This window comes from Pelophylax lessonae, assembly GCF_965119305.1.
Source record: "Pelophylax lessonae genome assembly, chromosome: 2".
Taxonomy (NCBI): Eukaryota; Metazoa; Chordata; class Amphibia; order Anura; family Ranidae; genus Pelophylax; species Pelophylax lessonae.
The window spans coordinates 460453791-460473483 of record NC_138769.1 but is presented as its reverse complement, the minus strand read 5'-3'; the positions used below and the strand labels follow the sequence as shown (position 1 = coordinate 460473483).

Here is a 19693-nt window from a genome sequence, read left to right as displayed (position 1 = left end):
GATCAGTGTTGCCCCCCAATGCCATCTATCAGTGCTGCCCACCAGTGCCCATTATTGCCTATCGGTGCCGATCAGTGCCACCCATCAGTGCCGATCATTGCCGCCCAACAGTGCCACCTATCAGTGCTGCCTATCAGTGCCCATCAGCGCTGCCTATCAGTGCCCACCAATGCTGCATATCAGTGCTATCTATCAGTGCTGCATATCAGTGCCACCCCATTAGTGCCACCCCATCAGTGTCTCCTCATCAGTGCCTGTCAGTGCAGCATCATCAGTGCTCATCAGTGCAGAAAAAAACAAATCTGTTTTACAAAATTTTATAACCTAAACAAAAAAAACTTTTTTTTCAAACTTTTCAGACTTTTTTTATTTGTGCACCAAAAAAGAAAAAACCTGACGGTGATCAAATACCACCAAAAGAAAGCTCTATTTGTGGGGAAAAAATGACACAAATTTGGTTTAGGTACAGCGTTGCATGACCGCGCAATTGTCATTCAAATTGCAACAGCGCTAAAAGCTGAAAATTGGTCTGGGAAGGAAGGGGGTTTAAGTGCCCTGTATTGAGGTGGTTAAGTTATTCACAGGCAGTAACTCTACCAGCATACAGCTATCTATTTCAAAACTGGTTTCCCAGAATGGCCGTGTAGTAATATAATTTTTTGTAAGATAATAGTTTTGTTCTAAAAAATGTGATGACTCTTTGGGTCACATTCTTCCCATATTTGTTGATTAAGATTAACTGTACACAGCAGTTCCAAATCCTAATCAGAGAATCTAAATACTAATCAAACAATGCAGAAACTTGGTTCCAAAGCTGATCTCCACTTTTACATCCAGTTTATTCTATTTATACTTGTTTTAAGCATCTGGAGATCCACCATTGAGTGATAGCAGTCACACATATAAATACACTTACATGGGATAAATTGCTTGGAGTTAAAGATTTTGTGTTCTGTGAGCATCTTGAATTTGACATTTCTAGTTCAACCTGAGATTGTCTTGCAGTTTTCTTAACTTTAATATGTATTCTCTGTCTGTGTTTTGCATCCAGATTCTTACGGATTTCCTTTAACTTGTGTTTCTTTTTCCAGGACTGGTGTTCTCTTGGGGTGATGGAGACTTTGGGAAGCTAGGCCGTGGAGGCAGTGAGGGATGTAATGTCCCCCAGAATATAGAAAGACTGAATGGACAGGGAGTGTGTCAGATTGAGTGTGGAGCCCAATTTTCCCTCGCACTGACCAAATCGGGAGTTGTTTGGACATGGTAATGCTAATCAGTGCTATATGTCATTTGTATTTAATGAGGTTTTTCACTAATCGAAGAGTTTATTCTGCTTCTAGAAGGGGCTTCTAAACTGTAGATAGTTGCGGATTCTGAAGGAGAAGCTTTTTTTTCTTTGGTCATACTCCTGTTCAGTTCTTCAATTCTTAGTTAAATGTAGGATCAGCACAGTTTTCTGAAAAGATTTTGTTGATCAATTTACTCCCAATAACTGATTATTAGTTACCGCCTCCTTTGATAGACTTAGATTTATGAATACACTGTTGTCCCATAGTCTGGGCTCAGTGAGTTTGTCCCACTGAACCACCTTCTGATGGCTGCAGTATCAACAGTGTTCAGTGTTACTATAAATACAATTTTTCCGAATCACATAGGGAGGTTAACTGTGAATGTAAATTTTTTGAGGGCAACACCAGTTTAACTGTGTGAAATGAGTTGTCCGATTTGCAAAAAAAAAAACCCCAGCCTTTTTAAGTTAATAGATGGGAAAAAGGGGGAAAAACAAAATAATCTGCTTGAATAGTATAACATTCAAATCATGCCTTGAACATGATCGTTATAACTGTGATAGAGCTAAAACCATCAAGAGTGGATCGAGCTTGTGCACTAACATTGCTCTGGTGGCCTAAAATCCAATAATAACAAAATACAGTCACAATGAAAATAAACAGTTGCTATCTGTGGTCCAAAACGCAGCCATCTGTGTGGCATCCAAAAGATTGTTTGTTTTGTCCACCGGCTTTTGAATGCTGATCAAGCCCTGCCATTGGCTGTGGCACATGTGTATTTGGATGCTACACAGAAAACTGTGTTTTGGGCTACTGCTTTTATTGTGAGCGCATTTTATTGCTAATGGATGTTTGTCTAATCGGTAACATTATCAACTAGATCAGTATGCTCTTGTTTGTTTTATCACGAAACCATTTTAACTATAGTTCATTTTGCAAATATTGATTGCTTAGTACATATAGCAAACTGAATGAGTAAGCACCCATATTTGTGAGTCAGCACTACTTTACCCCAGATTAGTAAATCACTAGTATAATGTTCTTTAAACTTTTTTACTGCTAAAATGGCTATACACAACCCAATTGCTTCCTGATTTAACATTGGCTGTTAAAATTAAGCTGTTCAGATTGTTCCATAAAAAGTGCTTCCTTCTGAGGACAGAACATGACACATGAGCCGCTACCCAACACTGGCCAGGTCACATTTGGTGGTCTTGTCATCCATATTCTTGGCAAACTAACTTAAAAGTATATATTGACATATTTAATTCCTTCCCCCATTGCATCCCTTGAAATTTAGGCTGAGGGGCCAGGAAGGATCGGCTGATCACTTGGCAACTATGATTGGCTGCCAGTGTTCACATGATCAGGGCTGGTCTTGGTGGCTACTGATTATTAGCAGAGATCGAAAGCGGTCTTTGACAGCTTGGTTACTGTGCTGGGAGTGCACAGTTAGTACGCTCAGAGCACAGAAAGTTCTGTCACCCTTGGACACACACATGTGGGCATTAAAGCCAAAATTTCTCTTTCGTTCATTGACGGGCACAGCTCCAGAATCTTCTTAACCATTGGGTTATTCTGCCCCTACAGGAGTAGGACACTAGGCAGGAAAAAGCTTTACCACGCCTATAGGGCAGTCCCAGGGGATATATTCCCACACTCTGCTCTAGGAATTGTTTTTTTTTTTTTGCCTAGTCAGGAGTAAGGACCTAGTTCCTTGCTGGGATCTCTGGTCCTAGCAATTCTTTCCCTTTTTTTTAAATTGAATTTTATCCTCTCTTATTACTTTCTGTTCCTGTGAGAACTACAATCAATTGCTGGACTGGGCGACAGACTGGATATTCTAGATCCTTAAGGTCTCCCCAGTCCAGCAAGCGAGTGTGCGCAGGCCTCAGCCTCCGCTAGGTCGGCCGTGACATAGCCCCACTGGACGGAGGCTGGCCTGCGAGTTAATGTCTTGCGAGGGCGCATACGACCTGGTTCCGGCTTGAGCAGTGGCCCGCAGCACCCCCATTCCGATGGTGCAGTGGTCTGCCCAGAGTCGTGCCCACCCAATTCCATGGTGTGGTAAGTAGTGCCCCTCTCCCCTGGTGGGTCTTTTGGGATTGACGTGGGCTTTCCCTGGGATGGCTGGACCCCTGACTTCCCCTCCCTTTCCCCCCAGCCCCTCTAAACGGTCACTATGGGTCTTTTGCCCCCCCCTCCCCGGGTGCGGTTGTGAGCTGGCTTTGCTGCATGCTCCTATGATGGGTTGGCTGTAGTTGCTGCTGGCCGAGCTACTGATGCTGTGCGGGCTGCTGACCGGGTTTTTCCTGGTGGGCAACGGGTAGTTGAGCAGGGTTCCCTGCTGGGGGAGCAGATGTTTTACCATCCGCGGGCACGCGACTTACACGGCCAGATCTGGCCCAAAATTTGTGATGACGGCCCCTGTGACGCTGGCTGAAGTCACTGCTTCCTGTGTGGGCATCTGCCTTCCCCCTCCACTGCCCTGGGTGGTCGGATCTGCTGGGGCTCGCGTCCTGGCGGTGAGGTGTCCTAAAAATTTACCTACTAGGCCATGCGGCCGAGTCCGACGCCGTCGTTGGGGGACAGCCTCAGTGGGTCTAGCTGAAGCCTCCCTCTCCCCCCCCCCCCCCCCGGGCATCTGCCGGACCAAGGATCTGGGCCATTAGGTCAGCTTTGCACCTCCCTTGAACCGGGTGGTGCCGTGGGGGCGCTTCATTTTTAGTGACAGTTTTGCCGCCATTATTGTGTGAGCGGGAGTGCCCTGCCTTCACGTCCGCGTCACAGCATGCGGCCCACCTTTAAGGGGGGCTATGTTCTATTATGTCCTCTATGGTGGGCTCTTAAGGCGACCCCCTTTCTTTTGCAGGGTCTCGTAGATGGTCCATTTGTGGACCCTTTGTCGGCGTCCCCTTGCAGAATCAGACGTTTGTCTCCCCTGTTTATGTTTTGAGGTGATATTAGTATGTAGCGACCCTACTGGGTCTGCGTCCACACACTTTGAGTGCTCTGAAGTGAGGAGGATTCCTCTTCTACTGCAGCCGCACATGAGACGGCGCTGGTGGATGCACTGATTGTATCAGTGCGGGAAACTTTAAAAATGTAGGATGCAGCTGTTGCTGTGTTGGAGGCGCCGGTCCCCTTTGGTACCCATAGCTCCCCAAAAGCGGCAAAGGTATTCCCTTTTCCTGCCTATTTTGACAAAATTGTCACGAGTCAGTGGCCTAAACGCAATAGGTTGGTGCCTAAGTGTTTTTCGCTAGACAGTATCCCTTTGAAGAGTCCCTGTTTAAAAAAAGTGGACAGTCCCACCTGTGGTGGATTCTCAGGTTCCAGGCTGAAAAAATCAACTCTAATCCGGTGGAGGGGTCTCCAGCTTTTAAAGACCCCTTAGACAGAAAAGCCGAGACTTTGGTCCGCCACATGTTTACTGTGGCCGGTTTGGTCCTTAGGCCGGTGTTTGCCATAGCATTGGTGTCCCAGACTTTAACGGAGTGGGCAAAGCTTTTGCGCCAGGATCTGGTGGGGGAACAGTTTCCCCCTGCCCTTGCGGAGCTGGTGGACCAGTTGGTCCAGGGGTTACAGTTTGTCTGTGATGCCTCTCTGGATGTAGCTCTCTTAGTTTCTAGGCTGTCCGTGACCGCAGTGGTCCTTCAGCGCATGATATGGATGCTATCATTAAGGGTCTTACGGGGGGGGGGGGGGGGGAGAGTACTCTTCCACAGGCTGCCAGGGGCAAGGAGTCTCGTCGCAGACGTAGGCCGGTTTTTTACTTGGCTAATATGCAGCCTTTTTGTCTCACAAAGGATCGAAGTCTGTCAGGACATTCCAAGGTCTGTTCCAAGTGGACCTGGTCTAGTAATCTGGGAGTGGGTTCTTCCAGACCTGCATACAAGCCCTGGTATCCGCGTGCGTTCCACTGATACCAGGAACTAACGTCAAAGCTCTGTCGCACCGGAAGTACGTTGATGCGTTTCGCCCTCCCACTTGGTTTCCCCTGCTAAAACTTCTGCCGAGTCTTCTGCGAAGGATCGGGAAGAAGGGATCCAGTCATCCTAGTGGCTCCAGACTGACCTCGCCGGTCTTGGCATGGCGATCTGGTATGGCTGGTCCCGATGCCCCTTAGAGGCTTCCTCTCAGAGAAGATCTATTGGCCCAAGGGCCAATCTTCCCTTCCATCCTGCTTTACAGTTGCTGGCTTTAACAGCTTGGCTGTTGAAAGCTGGGTGCTGAAGAATAGGGCTTGTCTGAATCTGTGATTCCCACGCTGTTAAAGGCTAGAAAATCTACCTCCTAGGAAGATTTACCATCTCGTCTGGAAGACGTACGTTGCGTGGTGTGTCTTTTGGGGGTCATCCCCGTTCCCTTTTCAGTGGCTTGGATTTTGGCATTCGTCAAATGAGGTGTTGAGCAGCACCTGGACTTGGGTACTGTAAAGGGCCAGGTTTTCGGCCTTGGCGGTCTTCTTTTACCGTCCTTTGACTACACATTCTTTGGTTTGCACCATTTATTCAGGGAGTTCGCCACTTGGCTCCCCCAGAACGGTCTCCATTGCCTCCGATCTCAATTTGGTGCTGTCCGTTCTCCAGTAACCGCCTTCTAAAAATATTTGGTCCTCTGCTTACATTGTCCCAGAAGGTAGCCTTCTTGGTGGCTATTACTTCTGCACGCAGGGTGTTGGAGTTGGCGGCGTTGTCTTGTCGTTCACCTTACCTGGTGGATCACAGAGATAAAGTGGTGTTTCGCCCTTGTCAGTCTTTCCTTCCTAAGCTTGTTTCTGGTTTTCATCTGAATGAAGAGATTATGTTGCCTTCTCTGTGTCCTAGATCTAAACATCCTAGGGGGATTGCCTTGCACTCTCTGGATGTGGGTCGGGCGCTCAGGGTGTGCCTTGCGGCAACCGAGTAGTTTAGGAAATCAGCCTTACTGTTTGTGTTTACGGATGGACCTCGCAAAGGGTTGGTCGCATCTGCTGTGACCATTTCCAGATAGACAAACAGGACAGTGGTGCAGGCCCATTCCATCAAGGGTCAGGTTTCTCCATTCCCTGTCAAGGCGCTTTCTACGTGGGCGCTTAGCGCCTATTGGGCTTTCCGCCATCAGGCGTCGGTGATATAGGTTTGCCAGACGGCCACCTGGTGGATGTACTGGCATCTGCAGATGCTGCTTTTGGCCGCAAGGTTTTGCAGGCCGCTGTTTGACCTGGTCCTCATTGAGGGTGTATGGTTTTCAGGTGAGCTCCAGTTGTTCCTCGTTGAGCTCCATGTGTTACCTGGATGGATAGGTTTAGCCTTTTGGAATTTTTTTCTGCTGTTTTTCCCACCTCTCATGTTAACCACTGCTTTCGGACATCCCAGTGGTTAAGATTCTGGAGCTGTGTCCGTCAATGAACGAAAGGGAAAATTGGATTTTTGTCTTACCTTTAAAATCCTTTTCTCTGATGTTCATTAACCGACACAGCACCCACCCCTCTATTGAGTTGGGTTATTTTTCTTCTGACACTGCTTGCAATAAAACTGAATGCCTAGAGCAGAGTGTGGGAGTATATCCTCCTGGGACTGCCCCATAGGCATGGTAAAGCTTTTTCCTGCCTATCCTGCCTAGTCTTCTACTCCTGTAGGGAGCAGCATAACCCAGAAGAAAAATAACCCAACTAAATAGAGGGGTGGGTTCTGTGTCCATCAATGAACATCAGAGAAAATGATTTTACGGTTAAGACAAAAATCCAATTTTTTTGGTACATTGACAGCAAGAGATTAATTGTGTGCCTGTCTGTCTAAAATATTTCAAATCTCCTGGTAAGTGGTTTTGCATTGTCAAGGTTTTAGGATGTGATGTCGGTTATAAATGGTCACACGTAATTGTCCTCCCACCAGTAACTTCTATGTTGGCGGTGTGTCTTTGACTGCTGCTTTTATTTTGTAATATTGGTGTCATCCTATGGAATATTGGAAAGTACATATTCTAAAGTTGTGCTGACGTTTTAGGGGAAAAGGAGACTACTTCAGGTTAGGTCATGGTACCGATGTCCATGTAAGAAAACCTCAAGTCGTGGAAGGGCTCAGAGGAAAAAAGATTGTTCATGTAGCTGTTGGAGCTTTGCACTGTCTGGCCGTGACTGACACAGGACAGGTAAGGTGGAACAGCCTGTTTTAACTTTCTTGTTCAAATGTTTGTATAAAAGTTTACACTATGAAACAAAGATGAGCACTCTGTTCTTTATCATAACTGTTGCAAATAAGGATTTAGAAGATCTTAAGAAGACTTGCATATATCTTAAAGCACGTTAAGATAACATGGTTTGCCATGTATGTTTAATAAATTGTGAACTGTACATTCTCATGGGAACCCGTTTAGAAAGGTAACCTTTGTTTGTGGTGCCAAAGTTTGAGAGTCTGTTCTTTACCATTTTTCCCTCCTCAAAATTATGTAACCGTAGAATTTTGGGGATTTCTATCCCTCTACTTCACTTGGACACTTTATTTTAGAACTGAACAGGCATTTCCTCTTGAATATGTATCGTTGTAACAACATTATTAAAGGATTTTTTTGTATCCTTGTCTTTGCAGGTGTATGCATGGGGAGACAATGATCATGGGCAGCAGGGAAATGGAACTACTACTGTTAACAGGAAGCCTACCCTTGTCCATGGCTTAGAAGGGCAGAAAATAACACGTGTGGCTTGTGGGTCCTCTCACAGCGTAGCTTGGACAACAGTGGATGTGGCAACACCATCTGTCCATGAACCTGTTCTTTTCCAAACTGCCAGGGACCCGCTTGGAGCTTCCTATCTTGGTAATGAACTTTGGCAATACATTTAGGGATTTTCCGGTCTAGAATGTGACCTTTTTTAAATAGATATCTCATCCTGATTTTTCAGAGAACAGGGAATTGATACTTGCAGTGTCGTTGATTAAATGCCTAGTCAGATGTAGTATTAGGTCTCAATGGACAGATCTTTTACTTAGATTTGTCCAGCTATAAGCTGTCAAGTAAATAATAAAAAAAAAAAGTAGAGATCCTCTTCAAAACAAGAGAAATTCTAAACATTGATTTGTTGGAAAAGGTTTGTTTAATAGACACTCATTACTGCATTGTGATAAACATCCCTGCTGTTCCTCTTTGTAGGTGTGCCTTCAGATCCAGAGTCTTCATCTTCCTCCAGCAATAAAATCAACGGAGTGAATAACGCTAAGCCAAACCGGCCATCCCTTGCAAAGATTCTGCTGTCTATTGACGGCAATCTAGCCAAGCAGCAAGCACTCTCTCACGTTCTCACTGCATTGCAGATTATGTATGCTAGGTAGGAAATATTGCAGGTCAACAGTATTTTCTTTTTTCCCCTCACTAAACAAGTCTTTGGAGAATGTGTATATAAATGAATTTGCATTTAAGTAAGGTTTTATTAGTAATCATATGTTCCCACACCCATTATTTTGCATGGTAATTGTTGCCAGCTGTTCCTATACACCAAAGCAATTGTACCCTAAAGAAATCTGTTGAGGATGCTGTATCTGGGGTTTTGAGAGAAAGATGAGAATTGTAATCGCTTAAGAAGCAATTAAATGTTTCTATTGGAGAGAATTGGATTAATACCGGTTTTAAAGCAGAATAAAGTTAAACCCAACCTAAAACTGTGACTATTACGTGTAAGCATTTGAATGTGTTTAGATGTTGCTGTTCATTGTTTTTAGACAAGTATGTTTTTATTTAAAAGAAAAGTGCCGTTTTTTTGGAGGGGGAAAAAAAACCTCTTTACCTTCCTATTAACTGTATGTATGCATGTGTGTGTGTGTGTGTGTGTGTGTGTGTGTCTGTGTGTATATATATATATATATATGTATGTATGTGTATATGTATGTATATATATATATATATATATATATATATCTCTTCTGTTTTGTATACGGTTACGGTATTCCAATACAATTGCTTATCTTTCCCATAGGAGTATTAGCGGCTGGGTTCTGGTTTTGCCATAATAGCATTGTCAGCCTCTGCATTGAAAAAAATAAACATTACATCATCCACTTAAATGAGTACGGCAGGAATTCCTGTATAGTTAACCTAAGGACATTGCTAGGGATTCCATTTTTCTTGCATAAAATTGGCTTTGGTTTGACCTCAGACTCTTCAGTCTTCTGTAGAGGTAGTCAGGCACTCACATGAGCAAGGAGATGCCGAGAATTATGCACACACTTTTGTGGTTCTATGATTGCTGCAATTTTAAGGCTGTTCACACCACAATGCAGTTCGGGAAACCCGAGTCATGTTTTGCCACGCCGTGTTCAAAACACTCTAGGTGTGCGATCTGCTGTGGCTGTCACTGTAATCCTAACGACACCCCAAACGCAGATTGCCAATGCAGTGCCCTTGCCTGCACCAGAGCACATGGTGCAGAACATTTTTGCAAAGGAGTGCATGCACTACTTATGGTTCAATTTGAGTCTATTCAAGTAATATTGCACCAGAATGTGGACTGCATTTTCGTGGAAGTGTGAACTGGCCCTTATGTATGTTAGATTTATAATTTAAATTTTTTTTTTTTTAGTCCTGTATATCTGCATGCAGTCACTGATCAAACTGATGCTAGCTAAAAGCTTGCCCCGAAAATTATGTATAATCTTCAAAGATATTTTGCATAGTTGTCAGTTTTTTTGTTAACCACTTGCCGACCGTGGGGGATGCATGGGGCGCTGTCTGTGTCTTTTGGACACATCTGCTCACAGATCCCGGGTAAAGAGCCAATCACAGCGGCTCTTTACCTTGTGATCAGCTGTGTCCAATCACAGCTGATCACATGTAAATAGACTTGCCAGGTCCTTTCGTCATGTGCTGTCTGTGTAAGGAAAGGTGAGCCGAGAACCGGCAAGGCCCTCCGTACAGTCTTTACATTGATAATCGGTGCCGTCTCATCAGCGCCCATAGGTGCCGTCTCATAAGCACCCATCGGTGCGGTCTCATCTGCGCCCATCGGTGCAGCCTCTTCAGCGCCGACTCCTCAGCGCACATTAGTGAGGAAGAAAAATTACTTACTTGCAAAATATTATTTTAAAAACTTAAGAAAAAAAAATTATTTTTCTTTTCCCTTCAAATTTTTCTTTTTCTTTTCGTTTGTTTAGCAAAAGGAAACTCTATAAGTCTTAAAAAAAAAAAAAAAAAAAAAACATTTTATTTGGGTACAGTGTCGCATAACCACAAAATTATCATTCAAAGTGCGACATCACTAATGGCTGAAAATTTGCCTGTGCGGGAAGGGGTGTAAGTGCCCAGTATTGAAGTGGTTAAAGCAGAGCTTTTTTGTTACTAAAAATAATAAATCTGCAACTCGGCAAAAGTAACAATCAAAATCAGCAAATGTTGCTGCAAACAGAACCTTAGTCCAGTGGAAGTGACTATACATACTGTATATTCATAATAAAGCACAGAAAGATTTTCTTTTATGTTTTCACAGGGCCAGGTAGTGACAATTAGTCCTAATAATAAACAATTTAGAACTACAGCAGATACCTCTGACTGATCAGTCTTTACAAAGGGATACATTTTTTTGTTGGGTTGGATTTTTCTGTTTAAAAGAATGATTAGAATAATACTGGCAATGAGATCTTTCTAGCTGCATAAATATTTGGTTGTGCAATATGGGCATGCAGTGCTTTTAATGTAATGGGTTGAAAAATAATTTGGCTCTTTATCTTGCATGCATGACCAACTGCCATCTAGTGTCTATTGCCACCATTAAATTATGTAACCGCTCATTAATTAGAATCTCCAGTGGGCTGATTAACAGCAAAATAACGCTTTGACAAGGTTGTTTACTTTTAAAACAAAACCCTTTGTGAATACTATACTATATGCATTGTGAATTTGGAGATGGAGATTTGATTCTTGGAAGCAAGTGGCATAGCAGTATAGTGAATGACAGCTTTATGTGATCTCTCAGTCAAATAAATAGACTACTGTTCTGTTGTGCTGTTTTTTTGTCCTTTTCATTTTAAGTGTGTGCATTTTTTTTTTCTCCACTCCAGGGATGCTGTGGTTGGAGCTTTGATGCCAGCCAGTATGATTGCTCCAGTTGAGTGCCCATCCTTGTCCACAACACCTCCATCTGATTCGTCAGGCACATCTAGTCCTATTAATGGAGACGATGCAGGGCTAGATTTAGAGGACAGATTAAGTCCTAGCCCTTGGCAAGATAGACGTGGGGAGGTAAAGTTGTTGTTGGTTTAGTTTTTTTTTTTTTTTTTGCATTTTTATCGTTTTGGAGATTTACTTCTGAATTAGACAAAAAAAATCCTTTTCTCTTGTTTGAGTACAGAAGACTACTGTTGTATATTGCCTGCCTACAGGACTCTTAATAAGAACATTATTGTGCCTAATTTATCAAGGTTTATGTTTTTTTTTAATTGATTCTTTGACTGTTTGAGGACTATCCAAGCCCTTACTTTGCACAGTAAATGGTTTTCATGTTTTTCATTCCTTGGTTTTAGGTAGCCCCTGCTGAAGATGCTGTCACTCCATCGGCTGTTACTCCTTCAGCTTCTGCTGCCTCCTCTCGACCGTTCATTCCAGTTACAGATGATCCTGGGGCAGCTAGTATTATTGCAGAGACCATGACTAAAACCAAAGAGGTGAGTGACAGATTACATTATCAATTAAATGATTCATTGTGGAGGGGTGACCCTGATGTGGTCCTACCCCCTTTTCCCTCTGTTGTCTCCCCCAACTTAGGAATACTAAATTTCTGTCTTACATTTAGGATGTGGAAAGCCAGAACAAAGTGCCTGGCCCTGAACCCCAGTGCTTGGATGAATTTACCAGCTTGCTTATCCCTGATGACACAAGAGTCATGGTTGACCTTCTTAAACTGGCTGTCTCTCACAGAGCTGGAGAAAAGGGCAAGGACGTTCTGTCTGCTGTATTGTCAGGCATGGGAACTGCTTATCCACAGGTCAGTGTATCATTGCTGTTACATATATTCTTTTCTTTCCCAAGATATCTTCAAGCATTTTTTTTTGCATATTGCATGCTAGGACTGAGACATGCTTATACACTCCCTTTAATTTTTTGCCCATGGAGGGACATAGGAATTCTTAGAATTTTTTGACTGTCAGGTTATGCTACAGCCTGTGGGAGAATTTGACACTAGCAAGAAAAAAAAGCTAATGGCGAGCACAGGATAACTTTGCCCACAATCATCTTGCCATAATCTTTTGTTAGTGTCCCCAGGAGAGTAGACTTTTTAATTTTAAGTTTTACTAAGCGGGCAATCGGGCCTCATCTGATGCCAGCTTCAAGTGTTAGGTCCTTCAAACAGCTGTTTGAGCTTCACACATTCCCTGGGTTTCTGTTTTTCCTGGGCCTGTTGGCCTTTGTTGTTATTATTATTATACAGGATTTATATAGCGCCAACAGTTTGCGCAGCGCTTTACAATTTGAGGGAAGACAATACAGTTACAATAGGAGGAACTAGAGGGCCCTGCTCGTTAGAGCTTACAATCTAGAAGGGAGGGTCAAGTGAAACAAAAGGCAATAACTGTGGGGGATGAGTTGATGGAGAAAATTAAGTTACATTTGTTAGGGGTTGGTAGGATAGGCTTCTTTGAAAAGGAGGGTTTTCAGAGATCTCCAAAAAGCTAATAGAGTGGGAGATAATCGCACAGATAAGGGTAAGGAGTTCCATAGGATTGGAGAGGCTCTGGAAAAGTCCTGGAGGCGAGCATGGGAGGAGATGACAAGGGGGCTAGAGAGCAGGAGGTTTTGAGAGGAACGAAGAGAGCGATTAGGTTGGTATTTTGAGACGAGGCTGGTGATGTAGCTGGGGGCTAAGCTGTGGATTGCTTTGTAAGATGTTAGTATTTTGAATTTAATTTGTTGGGTGAGCGGAAGCCAGTGGAGGGCTTGACAGAGAGGAGCAGCGGACACTGAGCGATTTGGTAAGGTGGATGAGTCTGACGTGGATTGGTAAGGTGGATGAGTTATATTGCCCTCCTCCCTGTTGGAATGCTTTTGGATTTCCTGACAGTCTGAAAATTCTAAGAATTACTGTGTTCCTTAATGAACTCTAAGAGGATTTTATAGTAAGTACAAAAATTCAAAAAAGTTTGGGAAAAGCTAAATGTCCTTATCTGCATATTTTTTCATATTCAATGACTCCAAAGTAATCTGGTTAAATTATTTTATTACAACCAGGCCATTCTCATATATGCAGAATTCAACAATTTATTTATTTATTTTTTCTAAAATAACAAACCTGTTCTACTTACGTGCTCTGTGCAATGGTTTTGCACAGAGCAGCCATGCTCCTACTCTTTTTGGGTCCCACATCAGTGCTCCTGGCCCCTCCCTCCTGCCGAGTACCCCCATCGCAAGCAGCTTGCTGTGGGGGCACCCAAGCCGCAGCTGTGTGTCCATTCACACATGGATCTGTGACTCGTCCCTGCCCCCCTCCGTCTCCTGATCAGCTCACTGGCTGTGATTGACAGCAGCGAAAGCCAAAGACTCCCATTGCTGCAAAAAGCCAGTCAGGATTGCGAGTCCCCAGAGTGCCAAGGCTCTTGTGGTCATCGCTGGATCTAGATGGGGCTCAGGTAAGTATTAGGGGGGACTGGAGGGTCTGCTGCACACAGAATGTGTTTTTTACCTGAACCTTGTGCCTTTACAACCACTTTAAGTAGGACTCTAGACAAACTAGTGGAAACCTGGGAAAGGCATAAACATGGTAGTGGGAGACCAAATAATAAGAGAGAGAGAAAAAACTTAGTGAGTGGTGTAAGGGGTGTTTTTTTTTTTTTAATTGTGTACGCCTATTATATATTTTTAATATTGTATATAAAAATAGAGTACATTTAAGGGTTTGTAATGCTTGTAGCATAGCAGTGAGCATAACAATCATTTTTACTTTCTTTCTGTTTATACATCAGTTATGCATATTTCCTTTTGGAACAGTCTAAATCTTTACCATTTAATGTTGTGTCTCCTTCCCCGCCAGAATCAGTTTGCTGCTTTTTTTTTTTCCTCAAGTGCGCTTGCTGAGGGTGATCTATGGAATGCAGCTGTAGGTTCTATTGCTTTATTTTTTAAAGTATGTGACAGAAGGTATAACATGCCATATGACTTGGTGTCAGCAGTTTCTATTTAAAGGCAAAAACTGCTGTATTATGCAGTTATATTGAGGAATCCATGTCAGCTTTGATGATTAATAGTCCACAATATCTCTTGGTGACTGGGGAGCTATTGCTTCTGATGCTTTAGAAAAACACTGACATATAAAGCATTAGGGGGATGAAACAAGAGAACATTGTAGGTAAAGGCTTTATTAGCAGAAAATAATAGTGATACCTGTCCCGATAAAAGCTGCACAGGTTCCAGCAGAAATAGGCTAGCAATCCATAGAGTGAGTGAATGGGTCATAAAGGTGGGTGCAAACATATTTTATGCATAATTGCTGTCTTTTCAGAAAATGAATTACTCCCCTAGAGTAACATTGGCCATTGGACCTACTGGCAATGACACAGCGCCCAATAAATTTCAAAGCTGTACCATGCTGTTGGGCAATACTAAACGTTTATTGCTCCAGCACTTTAGGCCTTTTGGGATTGATTTACCAAAGGCTGTTAACTTTGCAAGATAATTTTCTCTTCGCTCATTCAATGCGGTTAGACTCTCAATATGTAAAGAATACCCGATCGCATGCAAGCAAGGAGAAAAAAAGAAATCACATTTATTTATATATATATATATATATATATATATATATATATATATATATATATATATATATATATAATATACACACACACATATATTTGATTGCACATGATTGGATAATGGAATTGGGCAAGTTTCACCTACTCATTCACTAAGCTAAGAGAAAAGTGAACAGCAAACAGTGGGGGAAATAATTATATGATCCTCTGCAGATTTTGTACGTTTGCCCACTTACAAAGAAATGAAGGGTCTATAATTTTTACCATAGGTGTAATTTTAAATGATCGAGACAGAATATCAATCAAAAACACATGATACAAATGTTCTAAATGGAGTTGCAGTTCAGTGAGTAAAATAAGTATTTGATCCCCAATCAAAACATGACTTAATACTTGGGGGGGGGGGGGGGGAAGGGGGGAACCCATGTCTTGTTGGCAAGACATTTTTTGTCGTTGGTTACCAGGTTTGCATACATCTCAGGAGGGATTTTGGTCTACTCCTCTTTACGAATCTTCTCTAAATCCTTCCTGGCTGTCACATGGCAATTCAAATGTTTCAGCTCCCTCCATAAATTTTCTATCGATTTTAAGGTCCTGAGACAGGGTAGGCCACTCCATGACCCTAATTTGCTTCTTCTTGAGCCACTCCTTTGTTGCCTTGGCGGCATGTTTTGGGTAATGGCCACAACATTGAAGATGGGTCTTCCAGCATGACAGAGGGAAGAAGGTTTTCATCCCAGATTTTACTATGCATGACTCCATTCATTGGCTCCTCAATGCACCGAAGTCTCCGGTACCTTTTTACCTGAGAAACAGCCCTTAAAGCATAATGTTTTCACCTCCTTACTTGACTGTATGTATGGTGTTAGGGTCATAGTTAACATTTTTCTTCCTCCGAACACGGCGAGTCTAGTTAATGCCAAAGAGCTCGATTTTCGTCTCATCGGACTACAACGCTTTCTCCCTATTCTTTTCTGAGTCATTTAGATGTTCATTGGCAAACTTCAGATGGGTCTGTACATGTGTCTTCTTGAGGAGGGGGACCTTGCGAGCACTACAGGATTTGTTTGGTGACTGTAGTCCCAATTGCCTTGAGATCATTCACAAGCTCCTACCATGTAGTTCTGGGCTGATCCCTTGCTTTTCTCATGATCATCCTTACCCCATGAGGTGAAATCTTGCTTGGAGCTCCAGACCAAGGGTGATTGATGGTTATTTTGTATTCCTTCCATTTGAAAATAAACAATCGCCTTAACAATTGCCCCCCTTTTGACCAAGCTTCTTGCTGATCATCTTGTAGCCCATTCCAGCCTTGTGCAGGTCGACAATCGGGCGCCTGATGTCCTTTGACAGCTCTTTGGTCTTGTCCAAGATGGTGAGGTTTGAATGGAAGAAAGAGATTTTGTGGACAGGTGTCTTTTATACACCTAACGAGTTGTTGTTCAGAGCACCTTCTTAAATTGACAGGACTAATCTGTGTATCACATGTAGGAGTCAGAATTGTTGGTTGGTAGGGGATCAAATACTTATTTCACTCACTGAACTGCAAATTAAATTTATAACATTTGTATCATGTGTTTTTTTTTCTGGATTTTTGGTTGATATCCGGTCTCTTTAATTTAAAATACACATATGATAAAAAATTATAGACCCTTCATTTCTTTGTAACTTACAAATTCTGCAGGGGATCAAATCATTATTTTCCCCACTGTATATGCGTTTAATAAATCAGCCCATTTGTGTCTTTGCAGTGTGGACGTGTTATGTAGAAAATACAATTAAATAGCCAAAACCAGAGATTACAAAAGCTTACATTTTAACTGGTCATGAAAGAAACTTCTATGGGATGTCTTGCCGCATCAGACAAAATGCCATAGATGTTGAGTTTTTGTTTTAAAGTGTTTGTAAAGGCTCAAGGTTTTTTACCTTCATGCATTCTATGCATAAAGGTAAAAAAACCTGTGTAGCAGCGCCACCCTCCCTGATACTCACCTGAAGCGCATCTCGATCCAGCGATGTGCAAGAGAGCAGTAGCTCCCCCCGGTCTCTTCCTCATTGGCTGAGACAGCAGTGGGCGCCAATGGCTCCAATGAGAGAATGGGGGCGGTGCTGAGCTGTGCCCTGTATGTAAATGGACACCCAAAGCTGTGGCCTCGGGAGCCACCATAGCAAGCTTCAAGCAGGAGGGATGGGCCAGGAGTGCCGGCTTGGGGTTCGAAAAGAGGAGGATCAGGGCTGCTCTGTGCAAATCCACTGCACAGAGCAGGTAAGTATGACATGATATTTAAAACAAAAAAATCTGCCTTTAATATCTCTTTAATGTAATTTTCATAGTGCAGATTTTTTTCTACATGGAGGTATCATGATGTTGAAAGCTGAACCCTGGGAAAAGCAAATCATGTCTAAATTTAAGAGGCATGTGTCTTTTTTGCATCTTGGTGTGCTTAATATATTTCTTCCAGATCTGTGCAGTCATCCAGAGTGAAACTTTGCCTCTGTGCAGGATCTTCCTGTAATGAAGACTAATCGCTGTTGCTCTTTCTCCTTGTACAGAGTGACTGGTCTTGTCTCCATCCTCCCCGTTAGTTTTCTGCAGGCAGCTTGTAGTGGATAGGGCTCCTCTCATAGCTCTGTACAGGCTATGTGCAGCACAGTGATGCTTTCACTACTACTTTTATAAGGTAGCAGTTTGACTAAGCAGCAGTTTGACTAAGCTGGGGGATCCCAGCTTAGAAAAAAAGCTGTTCATTCGAAGGGATTGCATGAGGACTCGAGGGCATACAATGCGATTAGAGGAGAAGCGTTTTAACCTCAGGCAACGCGGGGGGTTCTTTACTGTTAGGGCAACAAGATTGTGGAATTCTCTACCACAAGAGGTGGTTTCTGCGGGTAGTATGGTGGCTTTCAAAAGACTCTTAGACTTACATCTCAAGGATCAGAACATTCAGGGGTATGGGAGATGATTACAGCCACACATGCCTACACAGGTTGAACTGGATGGACTATTGTCTTTATTCAACCTCACCTACTATGTAACTATGTAACTATGACTTGTTAAAGCATTTGGTGCACACAAAGTGGATTTTTAACCCTTTAGCTATAAATTAATATATTTCAGTGAAAGGTTTTGTGCCTGAAATGTAGCTTTAAGAACAAGCTCATGTAAAAGATTTCTCAATGGGGGGAAAATCCTAATCTTCACATAGCATCCCAGTCATGGAGGGCTTCCTTAGTTCCTGGCATGGGCAAATTAGTTAGGGATATGCTCTTTAGCCAAATCACTTGCCACCAGTTTGTGCAATTTATAAGACTATATGGAGGACTTGCATGCCAGGGAAAACAAGTAGTTCTGCTGAATTGGGAAAAAAAAATATTGTAAATGATTTGCCACAGATGTCCAGTTGCCTCCATCCCTATGTATGTGTGTACAAGCAGAAAAGATTTGGGACTTTGGTTGAGGTCAATTGGACAAAAAAATATCTATTTATTCTTTATTATCATATAGTTAAAACATAAAAATACTGTAGCATAAATACATACAGAGATGGCGCACATAGTAAATACAGCGATACATATTGAATACACAATAAATACAATATTTTTCTAGGACCAAAAATGGATCACTCAAGAATAAAATGGATACAATGTAGCATATATATTCTGTGTGCGCATGATCTTTCAATATATTACAGTAAAATTAAACATATGGATAATTTTTAACTTAGTCTTTCGATATATCACAATTAGATAGAACATATGAGTAAATGTAGGCTCGACGCGTTTCATGGACCTCCGTCCATTCATCAGGCGCTTTGAATGTCTGTCTAAAGATAATGAAAATATGAGTTAGGTTAATGTACTAATATGGATTATTGGGCTAGAGTGAAAAATATTTATAGTGGAATGGACACTACCTTAAGCAGTGTCATAAATCCAAGAGCGATCCAGTCGGGGGCAGACAGACCAAAGATGATCCAGGATACGCCTGACCTGTTCTGCTGAATTGCTGTTTGGGTGCAATCACTATTCTAGATGCAACCGCTGAAAAAAATGACTTGGTAGTTGCCAAAATGAACATAAATTACTATAATTTTACTACTAAGCTCTAACGCGCAGGGCCCCTTTTTTTTTCTACTTTATCATATTTTATTGCAACTGTACTGCCTGCCCTCATGTTAAAGCGCTGCACAAACTGTTGTCGCTATATAAATCCTGTATAATAATACCACTTGGTGCAGTTCCTATTAATGGTTTGTAATTTGCTTTTAGGTAGCTGATATGTTGCTAGAACTATGTGTGACAGAATTGGAAGATGTGGCCACAGATTCCCAGAGTGGCCGCTTGTCCTCGCAGCCTGTCATAGTGGAAAGTAGCCACCCGTATACTGATGACACCTCCACCAGCGGTACCGTTAAAATACCAGGTAAGTACATCGATGTTTTGGGTCAGAGTAGTTTACTAAAAGTGCTTTATATGATTCATCTACATTAGGAATTCTTTGTTAAAAGCCTGGAATGTTTGTCCTGTTTGAGTACTTTATACAATGACTGTGCTTTCAGCAGCATAGTGTTTGCATAATTGGCTTGCCTGTTGAATATGAATAGGCAAAAGGTGCACCTAGTTCCTACACAATAGAAAACCGTTTACTAATGCTGTTTTGTACCTTTTTCATGCTATTTTGTATAGCTATTAATG

At 42.4% G+C, this 19693-nt stretch overlaps 1 protein-coding gene across 1 annotated transcript in view; it reads left to right on the top strand.

The window, feature by feature from the left end:
• Nucleotides 1–19693, top strand: part of HERC2 (HECT and RLD domain containing E3 ubiquitin protein ligase 2) — a 308748-nt gene that overhangs the window by 206816 nt on the left and 82239 nt on the right. Inside the window, exons 62-69 of the mRNA XM_082245322.1 lie at nt 1092–1263; nt 7280–7424; nt 7862–8087; nt 8421–8595; nt 11318–11498; nt 11780–11920; nt 12049–12240; nt 19268–19421. Coding sequence (XP_082101448.1) covers nt 1092–1263; nt 7280–7424; nt 7862–8087; nt 8421–8595; nt 11318–11498; nt 11780–11920; nt 12049–12240; nt 19268–19421 — 1386 coding nt within the window. The remainder of the gene's footprint in view (nt 1–1091; nt 1264–7279; nt 7425–7861; nt 8088–8420; nt 8596–11317; nt 11499–11779; nt 11921–12048; nt 12241–19267; nt 19422–19693) is intronic.